At 40.9% G+C, this 13,741-nt stretch overlaps 1 protein-coding gene across 4 annotated transcripts in view; it reads right to left on the reverse strand.

Annotated features, from left to right (window-relative positions):
• Positions 1-230: 230 nt before the first annotated feature.
• Positions 231-13,741, reverse strand: part of col4a6 (collagen, type IV, alpha 6) — a 176,228-nt gene continuing 162,717 nt past the window's right edge. For all 4 annotated transcript variants that reach the window (XM_047385493.1, XM_047385492.1, XM_047385491.1 and 1 more), the window contains 16 exons: positions 13,057-13,238; positions 12,913-12,976; positions 12,747-12,821; positions 11,802-11,909; positions 11,596-11,703; positions 11,448-11,519; positions 9,322-9,441; positions 9,101-9,217; positions 8,859-9,020; positions 8,649-8,747; positions 8,369-8,515; positions 6,670-6,786; positions 4,881-5,072; positions 4,434-4,605; positions 4,206-4,320; positions 231-2,908 (listed from right to left, as the gene is read on the reverse strand). In XM_047385493.1, coding sequence (XP_047241449.1) covers positions 2,648-2,908; positions 4,206-4,320; positions 4,434-4,605; positions 4,881-5,072; positions 6,670-6,786; positions 8,369-8,515; positions 8,649-8,747; positions 8,859-9,020; positions 9,101-9,217; positions 9,322-9,441; positions 11,448-11,519; positions 11,596-11,703; positions 11,802-11,909; positions 12,747-12,821; positions 12,913-12,976; positions 13,057-13,238 — 2,111 coding nt within the window. In that variant the 3' untranslated portion in view covers positions 231-2,647. The remainder of the gene's footprint in view (positions 2,909-4,205; positions 4,321-4,433; positions 4,606-4,880; positions 5,073-6,669; positions 6,787-8,368; positions 8,516-8,648; positions 8,748-8,858; positions 9,021-9,100; positions 9,218-9,321; positions 9,442-11,447; positions 11,520-11,595; positions 11,704-11,801; positions 11,910-12,746; positions 12,822-12,912; positions 12,977-13,056; positions 13,239-13,741) is intronic.

Consider the following 13,741-nt stretch of genomic DNA (forward strand, 5'->3'; position numbering starts at 1 on the left):
TTGTAAAGCATTACTCTCTTATTAATGTCTTATTATCCTCAATTTTAAACCTACATTTTGTACTTCTTCAGGTTTTTCAGGTCTGATATTAAAATGTGTTTGGTAATCTGAAACATTTAGGAGTAACCAAAAATAAAGGCAGAATAAATATGAAAGGGGGTAGAGTTTAGATTTTATGTCTGAATCTACAGTTACAGCAACAACATAAATAATGACGATGCATATCTGAGTCAGTTTTTTACAAATTTATTAGGAAGTAGATGTGAGGGCCAAAAATATGCATAACAATAATAAACCAGTACTTGCGTTTTTTTTGTTGTTGTTCGAGATCCTCTTTGAGGAAAACCGTGTTACTTTTCTTTCAATTCAGTCACTTAAAAGATAATGCTAAATGTGACATTTGGGTCAAAAATACTGTTTAATAATCAGTGGTTAAAACAAACAAACAAAAAAAAAATCCTAAAAGCATTTCTCCATAAAATGTAATGTACAGAACATCAAATTCTCATTATCTCCATCATCCGTTAATAAAACGAGGTGATTGGATTATGACACAGGTAAAGAATAATTACACTCTAGATCACAAAATAACAAATGCTAATGAAGACAACAGAAAATAGTGAAATGTCAGGACTACCAGACGAGAAATGTGCTAGATGCAGTGGTCATAGTGGTTACATGAGCAGAACATTTACAGAACAAAATAACAAAGAACTAATACAGTTTAAAGCCTCTTTATTTGGAAATGCTGCTGCAGGAATAAGATTTTGTGTTGCATTTCATGTTACTGATGAAGCTTTATAAAAGTACCATTTTGGTCACCATAAAATGAAAACCTGATATTAAGACACACTTTGCTTGGCTTGTGACCCTTCTAAATTCACATCAGTGCACTGTCAGCTATTTGTTCTGGTCTACAACTGTTGCACAGTTTCTGTTTGTGTCTTTTAGGGGGGTGAGCACTGCTCTGATTTTTGTTCTGCATGCAGGCAAATAAGAGCAAATGTTGGATTTCATCTTAGCACCAAGGACTCAAACTATGAAATGTAAACATGATGAATGCAACATGAATCTCTGGATATATTGGATTCTTCAACCCTGAACTGTTTGTATCTAGTCTATGCTAAGAGGATAATTTTGATCCAAAAATCCCAAATAAAACCAAAATCAAATCTCACAATATCAGAATCATATTTAAATATGACAAATGTGCAACAGGATCAGGTTTTAAGGGCATAAATGTTCAGAAATTTGTCTTTGCAGCATTTGCAGCTAATTCTGGAAAGGATGAAGACAAAGAAAGCAGCCTGAGACACTGAGTTCAGGTCAAAGGTCCTGTATCATTTTAAAAGCATCCAGTCTGCTTTTCAATACTGTGGAATCCATGTCATTAAGGGTGGGCATATGAGGATGTTAGAAGATGATGGATTAGAACGATCTGCAAAGCAAACAAGTTCTCCACTATTACTCAAGCTGATCAGATTTATTTTCCTCCTTTTCTTTTAGCTTCTTAAGATGGCCTTCACGTAGCAAAAGAGCCCTTCACCTGGGTGTTGTTGATGGTATTTAACTTTGAAATAATTTCTATGTATGCAACACCATTTTGAATTGACTTATTTTAAATATTTCAACATATTTATTTAATAGTGGATGTGTTTGACACATGTTGGCAAAAATATTAAGCAATCTGATTCAAATCTGTTGAAAAAAAAAAAAAGTTATTTGGACTGACTGCTTAATTATGTTAATTTGAGCCCTTCAGCATTTCGTACGTTTGTAGTTTTGGTCGTTTCACCCCCAACCAGTTTCAAGTACAAACTGACTGGGAACCTAATCTGTTACATATTGGTCCTAAAATTGTTGTTTTTATGTGGGGAAATTATAGTAAAATTGCAGTCAGGATTTTACATAAAAATGGTGAAACGATCATTTTGCCATATTGCCCATCTGAACATCTTTTGCAGATATCACCAAAGATGAGGAATGAAGACCTTCCATGCGTTTTCAGTGTTCCATAAACCTTTAAACATCTCTCCAGCTAACATTTAATCTGTACCTGTAAAACATGCAAACTCACCAGCATGTTTCTGTGGGTCCCTCCTTTCTGAAAGCCATGAATGGGTCACAGACTAACAAAGTTTTGAGTAAAATGTGTTCATTTCACTACAAATAGGAGCTTAAAGCAGGATCTCTGTGGCTAACATGTATAGTTCAATGGAGAGTGTAGATTATTCATGATTTCAACTTAGATTAGAGCAACAGGATGTGTCTGAGCTGACTCATTTGAAGGGCATGTCCCACCCTGGGGGTGTGCGAGCTTTATCTAAAAAGGTTGCTGAGAGGCAGCAGCGAATGATTCTGACCAAATACCGTAACGTGAAATCAGACCACAAAAATAAACACAAACATAAGCAATAGCACCATTGTCAGTGTTAATCCAGAGAGGAGCTATCCATCTGGAGCTCTTCTCTATCCACGTCTTCCCTCCAGCTTCTTTCATTGATAAGCCTGCGGCTCCTAAAGGGGATAAAATGGTTCTGAAACTATCAGCATGGAAGAAAAGACAGGTTCTTCTTTTCAGTCAGTCACATGTTCTTGTTCTCCATCAAGTGCTAGTACTGACGTTCCCCCTGTACTCCGCTGACGGCTATAAGATCTTGCTGCAGACCTGGCAGCGGCTGACCCTGGAGCGTTCCTGGCCCCCCTTCATGGTCTCCTGCTGCGGCGGCATTCCGAACTCCAGCCGGGGATCGACCGTGGTGAGCCAGAAGCTGTACTTGTTGGCAAAGTAGTGGCAGGTGCCCTTGGCTCCGTTGCACTCGATGAATGGGGTTGCTCGGAAGTCTTCCAGGCAGGATCCAGGAGACATCAGGGACTGACCGCCGCCCTCAGCGCCGGCTGCTGTGTGCTGTGGTGGGAAGGGAGGGACATCTATAAGCAAAAATAGCTGAAAACACGACATTTCTCATTAGCCTCTGACATACAGCCTGAGGCTTCACCTGTTGATGATATTAGAGGGTATCTACACCCACAGTTTTCCTCTTGTTCGCTCATGGCACCACCAGTTCAACTTCCTTTTGATTATTTATGCTTGATTCCAATAAAACGCTGCAAAACAGTCGAATAAAAATACTAACATTTTACTGGCCTGCAGATGAAGGTATTGAATGTATTGTGCTGCGGGTAAAGCAGCTTATTAATGGCCTTTTTAAACAACCAGACTATATTCGCTCTTTTAAAAGGGAAGGTTATTTCCATTGACAGTTAGCCTCTTAAGTCAAAACCCAGTCTGATGCCTGAATTAGAGGCTAAGGCCCAGCTCACTGAAAGTCACAGCTGCTTGGAGCTGTGTCTGTTGGTGTGCAAGCTGATCGAGAGGGAGGGTTGCCCTCCCTCTCGATCAGCTTTAATACTGTTTCTTTGTAGCTCAGCTGAACAACCTCTGACAGAGTCCTTAGCGCTCCAAGCAGCTGTGTCCGTTGGTGTGCAAGATCACCGACAGACACAGCTGCTTGGAGCGCTTAGGGCTCTTTCCTATCCCTGATCCGTTGCTAAACAAACAATGTAAGTTCTTTTTTTTTTTTGCATTTGCAGCTCTCATCCACAAAGCAAAGGCAGAAGCTATTGGTGAGCCCTAAAACTGTGAGCGTGCAGATCTGCTCCTAGAAAAGCGTCCCTGAGCAGTCTGCCCACGATTAAATGAGGTGTGATGGATGTATTTAGGGTAAAGCCTGCACATATTTTAAATGTTTATGTTAATTGCAGCAAATAGTTTCACATTTTCAAAGATCAGTGGTAAAACATTTCTGGCTTAAACTGAGGCATGGGGATAAAAGCCCTTTCTTTAAACTCTAGAGAATTGTGTTTGTGTTATCTTGTTTTTTGTTTCTTTCTACTTAATTAAATAAGTAGGGAAGACATATTTTATGTAGTTACTAATATATGCCATACTGTATTACCTGTAATAAACTTTTTAGTAATAAATACGTGTTAATTTTGCTAATCGGACAAAACTTCCTTGTTCCTTTTCTTAAAGTAAGTGAGAAGATTGGGAAAAGATTGTGATGTCAGGATGCACTGAGACTGAAATACGTCTAACACGCATGAAATCTGAAAGCATCTCCATGTGCTCTGGAGAACTTTTGTAGGTATCATCCAAGTTTTTCAGTAAAGAAGACTTCTTTTGTCTGTAGTTAATGACCTACCATGAGGAAGGAGTATCCGATCCAAAGACTTCTCCAGCCGGGGGGACAGGTAGGGATGGTTAGATCCTGACTGTGGACCGCCACTGCCTGAGATGGAGCCTCGCACACTGAACATCTGGATGGTTCGGACAAAAAAAGGTGAACGCTTGTAAGTCACATGCTTACATTAAATAGCTGGAATTTAACTTTCCTGTGTTGTAACACATGAACTACGGTAGAGTACAGTACCTGCTGATGTAAGGCCGGATCTGCTCCTCTGCCACAGGCATCATGGGAATGGGTGCTGTTGTGGAGAGCCAGTAGGATTTGTCGTTGCGGCTTGCATAGTAGCAGGTCTCAGATGGGTTACAGTAGAGGAAGGGGATGGTGCTGAACCTGAGGAGGCATGAACCCGGCTGACCTGGAGAGGTATGGAAGGGTCACACAAAGTTACCAGGTTGGTGGATATAAAACCGGAGCTTTCAACACACCAGGAGAATCGGGATTTGTCACAGTGTCACATTCCATGTTTAAAAGAAGAGATCTAGAGATGATTCCTGGCATCAAAACCTTTGTTTTTAAACACATTATTTCATTTGTAGCACCCAATAGATATTTGTAAGCTGAGGAACACAAATGAAGAGCAGCTCATGGTTGTACTCCAAAGTTTTAGTGAGAAAGTGAGCGTTTACACACCAAGGTCTTGGTTGTGTGCCTTTTCCTGTCCCTCCACATACAGCAGACTGTATCCTTCCCACAGTTTGGCCATGCCTTGAGGACACATAGGAACATCGGTGGTCTGGCTGTGCTTCACCAGCGTGTCGCCAACGCTGATGCTGCGGCCGACGCCACCGGGAATACCGGGAGGACCGATGGCTCCGGGCAAACCTAAGGGACAGATATGTGACCAGAGAGTGGTGGGGGGTTTCTTCTAAGCACATGTATTCCTGTTGTTTCTGAGTGGAAGGAGCCAAACAAATCCTTTTAAAGAAAGATGCAGTAAAAAATATGTTGCTCGTACATTTACTTGGATTTTTAATCTATTGTACTCAGAGAAATGTCACGTCTTCTCTTGCCAGCTTCATTTAGTTTGACATTAATAACCTATTCTTGCAAGAGATCCTACTTTTCCTCTGAAAGTCCCTACATCATGTTCTGGCTCAAGGATGCTCGTTAAAACCTGTTTCAGGTGTTGCTTTTCTACTTTCATCCTGTAAACACAGAAAGCCATGGGTACAATTTTGCGTTTTGGTAAAATACATTTTTTAATTAGATTTTTTTTAAAAACAGGTTCAGTCCAGAACTTGTCTTTGTTTTACAGATATAGCACGCTTTAAAAGCATTGCCACCGCTGGTAAATTAATCTTTTATTGCAGTACCACAACATCACACTGAAATATTTAGAAAAAACCAAGATTTATTTTTTAGTACCTTTATCAGGCTAAAAGAATCCCACGGTAAGAAATTACTTGTGTTAACAAATGGTGAACAGGAAACCTTGTTGAAACGGGTGATTTAGTTGCTCAGGTTTCACTCTCGGATATGTTGTTGAACTTTGCACAACACAAGGAGATGTTAAAGTTGAGGATAAAACAAGAAAGAGGAGTTGGCATTGGGAAGTTTGTGACAGCGAGCCGGGTTGAATGAAGGTCTTACTTTAAAAGGTTTGGATGTTGAAACCAAAAATCAAGAAGCTACATCACCTTTGACTTCAGTAACTTTAAGGTTCTGGAACAACTAAGGAATTCAGTTTAAGTTTCTTGTAGTGTGTATTAATGAACAGAAAGTAACCATTGCTGTGCCAGAGCCATGGATAAAAACATGGATAAAACATGGACTCTGAACTGTGCACAAAGATGCTGGTAGAAAACTCTTTGCACCTTTAAATACAGTTTTAAACCTACACAGTCCAGCCCAGGAAGAAGGAGTCACAACTGGTGTCTGACTTGCTGGCAAGCTGGACTAATTCTTTAAACTTGGATCCAGAGTTAACTACGATCTGACATTAAGTATAAGTTAAGTAAAAATCTGTTGTTAGAGTATAGCGATCATTCAAAAGGAAAATAAAGACAACATGTCTTCAGCCTTTCTTTCTGAGCTTCTGCAAAAAGCAACCTGAGTGAGAGACGTCCCAGAAAGGAAGTTGTCTCTCATCACATCGAGTGAAGCGGCTTCAGTCCTCCCTGACGGAGAGCAGACATCAGGACTCGCAGTATCACATGTCTGGTGCAAACTGGAATTACACATGTTCTGCTGGTGCCTTTTCAGAGCACACAGTTGATTGCAGTACCTTTGATTCGGATGAAATTACTCCTCAGGGGCCTCATTAGAGCACAATCTATTATTCCATCATATGTTTTTAGGAGCTGTACATTTTGACTCCTCATGTTGTTCTAATGGGCCTCTCAATGAAAGTGCAAACAGATCAGGTCGAGTCTGTACGCCAAAATGGGCTTTTCTGGCAAAAACAAACAAACCAACTGACCTTGATCTCCAGTGAGTCCTGGGAAACCGGTGAATCCTGGATCCCCAACTGGACCAGCGAAACCAGGTGATCCGGTCGTGCCAAGGTTACCCGCAGAGCCAGCACGACCTTTTGGACCTACAGCAAAAGTATTACTCACATTCACAAAAAAGTACAAATTTTTTCCTTTTAATATGACTCAGTTACTCTCTGATGTAAAGCAGTCTATTTTGCCACACTCACTTGCAAAAGTATTCACACCCCTCCAACTTTTTTACATGTTGTTACCTTACAGCCACAAGCTCTAACTCATCTTCATGAGATTTTGTGTGATAGACCAACACAAAGTAGTGCACAATTGTGTAGTGGATATAGATGAGACCAAAGATGCAAAACACTTTGTCTGGAGTAAAACTAAACTGCACATTACCATTAACACATCATGTCTGCAGTGACACACGGTGGTGGCAGAATTATACTGTGGGAATGCTTCTCTTCAGCAGGGACAAGAATGGGAAAAGAAGGACAGAGCAGCATACAGGACAAAATCATGATACTGGTGCAAAGATTCACCTTCCAGCAGGACAATGAACTTAAAGGCATTGTCAGTGGAACAACAGAATGACCTAGAGTAAAACAAATGTATTTGTTAGAATGGTCCAATCAAAGTCCAGACCAACAGTACTGAGCAAACGTTTTAGGCAGGTGTGAAAAAACGTTGTAATCAAAGAATGCTTTCAAAAATGAAAGTATTAATCATTTATTTTCATGAATCAACAAAACGCAGTGAAAGAACAGAAGAGAAATCTAAATCAAATCAATATTTGGTGTGACCACCCTTTGCCTTCAAAACAGCATCAATTCTTCTAGGTCCACTTGCACACAGTTTTTAAAGGATCTCTGCTGGTAGGTTGTTCCAAACATCTTGGAGAACTAACCACAGATCTTCTGTGGATGTAGGCTTCCTCACATCCTTCTGTCTCTTCATGTAATACCAGACACACTTCATGATGTTGAGATCAGGGCTCTGTGGGGGCCATGCCATCACTTCCAGTAAGTCTTGTTCTTCTTCACGCTGAAGATGGTTCTTAATGACTTTGGCTGTATGTTTGGGTTCGCTCACTTAGCATTTTGTAAATTGATAAAAATCATCATTTATATGTCTGAAAGCATTCTTTGTTTACAGCATTTTTTCACACCTGCCTAAAACTTTTGCACAGTACGGTAAATCCAATTTAGAATCTATGGCAAGCCTAGAAATTTTAACAGAAATTCTCAGTCCAATCTAATTGAGCTATTCTGAAAAGTAGAATGGGTAAGACCTTTAGTCTCATAATGGGCAAAGTTGGTAGAGACATCAAAAGCACTGCAGACATAACTGCAGTTGAAGGAGTTTCTACCAGCTACATTAAAGCATGCAGCACTTTCAATGCACTACTGGATGTTGTTCTATCAGATAAAATCCAAATAGAATAAACTAAAGCTTGTGGATGTAATAGGGATAAAAGGTGAAAAGTGTTTGAGGGGAGTGAATACCTTTGCAAGCCTCTGCAGTCTGAACATCTAGGCATGTCTAAACACTCGGCTGCTAAAATCTGGGTATCTATTAAAATTTCAAAACGTTTTTTACGGAGCACATAAACAAAATGTCAAAAATATTATCTACTGTTTTATCTGTAAAATGTGTCAAAGCAGGGACCTCTCTTTAAGGAGCACTGACCTTGACGTCCGGGGACACCGGGCCGGCCGAAGTCTCCGGAAACACCAGGTCCTCCAGTGTCTCCGGGGAAACCAGGGTCTCCACGAGATGCAATGCCAGAACTACTGGGCACCAAGATTCCAGGAGGACCTTTACGCCCGGGTCGCCCTGAAAAGAAGGGAGGGAGAGGAAAATAAAAAAAAGGGAACAGCAGAAATGATGAATATGATAGGGGTAGCGATACAGAGAGGGGAACATTATCATGCAATGAGGAAACAGTGATTCCGCAGAAACCTCTTACCTGGTGACCCCCGACGCCCGTTGAATCCGGAGAAGCCAGGTTCACCGGGCAATCCTTTCAGACCTGGACCTCCACTCGGTCCGTTCTCACCTTGAGCTCCTAAAAAAATAGAACCTTTTAGATTGGTTGTTCACGATTTTGTTTTGTGGAGGAAAGAAAGAAATGCAGTTGTATTTTAGGACGATGCAGCAGTTTCCATCCCCACTTTACCTTTTATACCAGAAGGGCCAGGGAATCCACGGCTCCCTGGATATCCTGCTTCTCCCTTCTGACCAGGGGATCCTGGGAAACCAGGAAGCCCTGGGTCTCCTGTATCTCCCTGTGCTGTGCCTGGACCAGGTGGTCCAGGAGGACCTGGAGGACCTTGGAAACCTGGAGTGTAAAATAGAATGCTATGAGCTTAAAGGGTGACAGGAGAAAAAAAAATAGCTGGACTAAAGAACTGTGTTTACCGTATTCTCCATCCAATCCAGGAAGTCCGGGGTCTCCTGTAGGCCCAGGGATGTTTGGCTCGGCATTCTTACCAGGAGAGCCGGCTCGTCCAGGGAACCCTGAGAGCCCAAAAGGTCCTAAAACAACAACAACAACAACAAAAATAAAAAAACAAAAGCCATCATTTATCTCTTGTCTTACATTTGATTAACCTTTAGATTTTTCTTGATCTGCAACCCACCTGGCTCTCCTCTCTGTCCCTTTTGCCCAGGGAAGCCTGGTTGTCCAGGGTAGGAAACACCTCTCTCTCCTTTCAGTCCTGGAGCACCAGGGCTGCCAGGGATACCCCGTATAGTTATACCTGGATTCAAATGGATTAGGAATTAAAAAAGTTTCTGTCATGTCTGCAAAGTGGAGCAGTTAGCAGAGCTCTATTGCTGCTTTGTGCAATTTTATCTGTAATTTAGTTGATTATTCCTTGAAGAAATGTATTTTTGTTTATTTATTTTGCTCCATTAGGAAAGGTGTGAACAAGAAAAGCATAGGGTGTACTCACACCAGGTTTGCTTGTTTGGTCTGGACCAAAAGCGGATTTTATTTTATTCTTTTACTGTGGTTCACCTTCACATTCTACTTGCACTCAACAGTAACTTGCAAACAAATCCATGCGTGTGACGATTGCTGCTCCCACTGGACAGAAATGATTAGCATGGGACAGAGCACAGACCACAAATGGAGAAAAACTTGTATGATGCCTATTGTGCTTTCAGGAAACTTTGGCAACGTTTTTTCACTTTAACGCAACCTTGTTCAGGGAAACGCTGTCCTTCATTTTCTCACTAAACATGCTAGTGTTTAGTGTGTCTTTTCTAGCAGCTGGGTTATATGTGCAAATATCAAGGAGGCACAGTGTCCTTTCATTGCTCCAGGTCTGTCCACGGCTCTTTGTTTGTAGCATCCATGCAGTAGCAGAGTTAGCAACACTGAAGGGCAAATTTTCCCCACGATGTCCTGTCGTAAAGTCCATAAAGACATATGTTTTCTGCAGTTGGATTGGATCGAAGCTGGTTTCACACCAGATTTGGTTCGGAAGTGGACAGAGGCCATCTCAAAAAGTGGGTCTCGGGCTAGTCGTGTGATTCGGACCAGGGTTCATATGAGTGTATTCACACCTGCACAAAAGGTTCCCCAAGAGGGGAAACAAACTCTGGTCCGTGTAAAGTGGACCAAATGTGGCAGGTGTGAATACACCAATGGTCACAATCAAACTAAGTAAAATGTAATGAACAGTGGAAAAAAAAAAGAACTATGTCAAAAATGGCAAAACCATAAAGGCGTAGCCTGATGGAACCTTATAAAATCATTATTGGGGGGGTTGGGGGACAAAAGAAAAGACTTGCCCATGGCGCATTTCATGCGAGAGCTGGCACCGATTTTGTAGGCCTTCACATAACATTTCAGTCTTTAAATTCCTTTTTATATTGGGATTATGTAATACAATATTTTGAGGACCTGTTGTTTAGGTTTTTATTATCTGTAAGCCATTAAGAGAAATAAGAATTTGAAATACAAAACTGATTGTTTGAGTTTAATTACTGAAAGAAACAAACCCTCTAATTTACTGAGATGCATATACAGTTAAGCCCACAATTATTCATACCCCTGACAGATTTAAATCATAATTTATTTTTATCCAAGTTTATTTCTGACAAGAAAATGAGACAGGTATCTCCAAAATGATAATAAGAAGTTTACAGTTTTAAAAAATATATATAATTTCTCTGTTTCTATTTACATTTGGTTTTAACAATCAAATGTAGGAAATTATTTATAGCTGTTTCAATAATCAGAGGAAAAATCCCTGATATTTTGATGATTCCTCTTTGGTGATGAGCTCAAAGACTTTGAGGCTGGAAGCCCTCCATTCAAGCACCCTCATCTTTGGCTCCCTCCACAGATTCTCTGTCAGATTCAAGTCGGGAATCTAGCTGGGCTGCCCCAAAATCATAATTTTATTTCTGGTGCACAGACACGCGTTGGTAAGATTAAAGGATTAGCTTAAATCTAAATCTGCCACAGGTATGAGTCATTAAGTGCAGACTGTTTAGTGGAATTTGTGGTTTAAGATAAATAATCCATTGGTACACATCCAAAATTCTCCACGAACTAGCATTTGAGTCCTTCAACAAAGATTTAATCATAAAGTTGTCTAAATGTGGTGTTTTGGTATCATTTCAGGGATGATTTGGAGGTTCAATCCTATTTAAGATGTTTTACAGCATAGGCGTAATAGTATAACTCTAGTGAATATTTACAGAAAATAGCTAAATCATAAGTGGGAGCGGATGTGTTCAACATGGTTCTTGCCTGGGATTCCAGGAAGGCCCTTGGGACCAGCGAGGCCATTAAGTCCATCCAACCCAGGGGCTCCAGATAAACCTGTGAAGAACAACTCATTGTCATGGTCTCTATGAACTGGCTGCATCATAAATCTGAATTCATGTTTTCATCTCACCTTTAAGCCCAGTGCCACCAGGAACTCCAAGCAGACCTGGAAACCCATCTAGTCCTCCCCTCCCAGGGAACCCGGGCTGACCCTTTGGCCCCGGAAAACCAGGTGGGCCTAAGAAGATTGAAAAAATATAATTACTGTATTCTAATGGAAGAAAATATACATTAAATCATCTTTTATCAGCTTTGTCTTTGGGATTAGTCTCTCACCCATTATTCCTGGCCGTCCTGTTTCACCGGGAACACCCTTTTGTCCATTGGAACCTCTGCGTCCTGTGAAGCCGCTGTCGCCAGGGGCACCATCATTGCCTCGAGAGCCTACAGATACATTAGACAAATCAACGCTTTCACGTCTTATTACAGGATAGTTTGGGTGACTTTCCTGATTCATTGTAACCCACCTCAGCTGCTCCATCACTAGAACTGATGTCAGATATTGGTTACACTGCTAGTATAGTGCAGTGGACTAAGTTATGGACTGTTTCTACCAACTGTGACATCATGACCGTCTAAACTTGTTAAAGTATTGTTTCATTATAGCTCAACCAGAACTCTGGCCGGATTTCATCGCCCACCACTGATCCAGAGCTCATTCTCCGCATTCTCACTGTCTTCCTATGATGTCAGGCTTCACTGTGTAACTTTCTGTGTGTAAAGCTGTCAAAAACCAAGTTAAACAACATAATTCAAACAATTCAATGAATTCTTTTTTTTTTTCGCCATCATGTTTGAAGCGGTGATCCATGTTAGGTTTTCTAAAAAAGCCTGAATTGGATCTGAAAAAGGGATTATTGATTATTCAGACTTCTAACTATTTTGATGAATACACATTTATAAGATTACGAGTTTTATAGTATGGAGTTTTATTTTTTCCCATTTTAATATATATTTTATAATTTTTTTCTGCTTACACCTTTTTTTATGTTTTGATGTTTAAGTTTTACATCTTTATATATTTTGAAATTTTTCATATTTAATATTTTAATTATCAGTCAATTCAGTTGTTTTTTTCTTGGTGAAAAACTACACACAGTCTGATTAGTGGTTCATGGTTCATCATTAGTGGTTCATCAGCTAAAGTCGGATATCCAGGAGTACAGGGAACCTCATCAATGTTACAACATTCTGACCTTACAGTGGAAAAGCAAATCTTACCTGGAAATCCTGAATCTCCTGGCTGGCCTTTCCCTCCTGGTCCACCAGGGAAGCCATACGTCTCTCCTGGTGCACCTAATTAAGAAACGGGGAGTCCCAGTTATTTAACAACAGTTGTTATGAGCAGAACTGATGTGAATGAAGAAAGGTCGCCGCTCACGCTCACCTTTGGCTCCGGCTCGACCGAATTCTCCAGGATTCCCAGAGAAACCAGGTGCGCCATCGTCACCCTGAAGAAGTAGGCATAACTTCAGTCCCACCACTTGATCACGCTGTATGCTTGAATGAGTAACTAAAGCGGTTTTCTCACCCTTGGGCCCGCCATGCCGGGGAATCCCATTATTCCTCCCTCTCCCTTTGGTCCAGGGAAGCCTAGTGGGCCGGGCCGCCCTGGATACCCTGGCTGTCCGGCCTGGCCTTTGCTGTCCACGAGGAAACCAGGACGTCCGGGCTGACCTGGACGACCAGGCATACCTGACAGACCCTTGTCACCTATAAATCCAACAAGGAGGGACCCCATTTATGTAAGACGGACACTCAATCAGCTTTAACAAATCTGGTAAACTACTGGTCAGTTTAAAAGAAAGTTACAAAATGGTTTTACAATTATTCACAATCGTTTCATAAACTCTTAACACAACAGCACGCCTACACCATACAATAATTCAAATAGTTAATTTTATTCTCATATGCCCATTCTGTTCATTTCAAAACCCAATAAATCTTTTCCTACACAACCCGGGTTTATCAAATTACGGTAAGCTGACTCAAAACGAAACCATTCTGTCAAAGAATAGCACGCGTTTTCAGTTCACCAGGCACACACAGTCAGTTAAAGTGCAGCGCCTTTTACCAGCCAATACTTTTTCTATTTTACGGCTGCCTGCATACAACACACTCAATCAAAATTAGCTACGTTCAGTTTGGGGCTTGGGAATGTCAGCATCTAGTGTTTACATTCTAAGCCTTCACTGTAAAAACATAACCTGCTGACA

The sequence above is a fragment of the Girardinichthys multiradiatus genome, chromosome 14 (assembly GCF_021462225.1).
Source record: "Girardinichthys multiradiatus isolate DD_20200921_A chromosome 14, DD_fGirMul_XY1, whole genome shotgun sequence".
Classification (NCBI taxonomy): Eukaryota; Metazoa; Chordata; class Actinopteri; order Cyprinodontiformes; family Goodeidae; genus Girardinichthys; species Girardinichthys multiradiatus.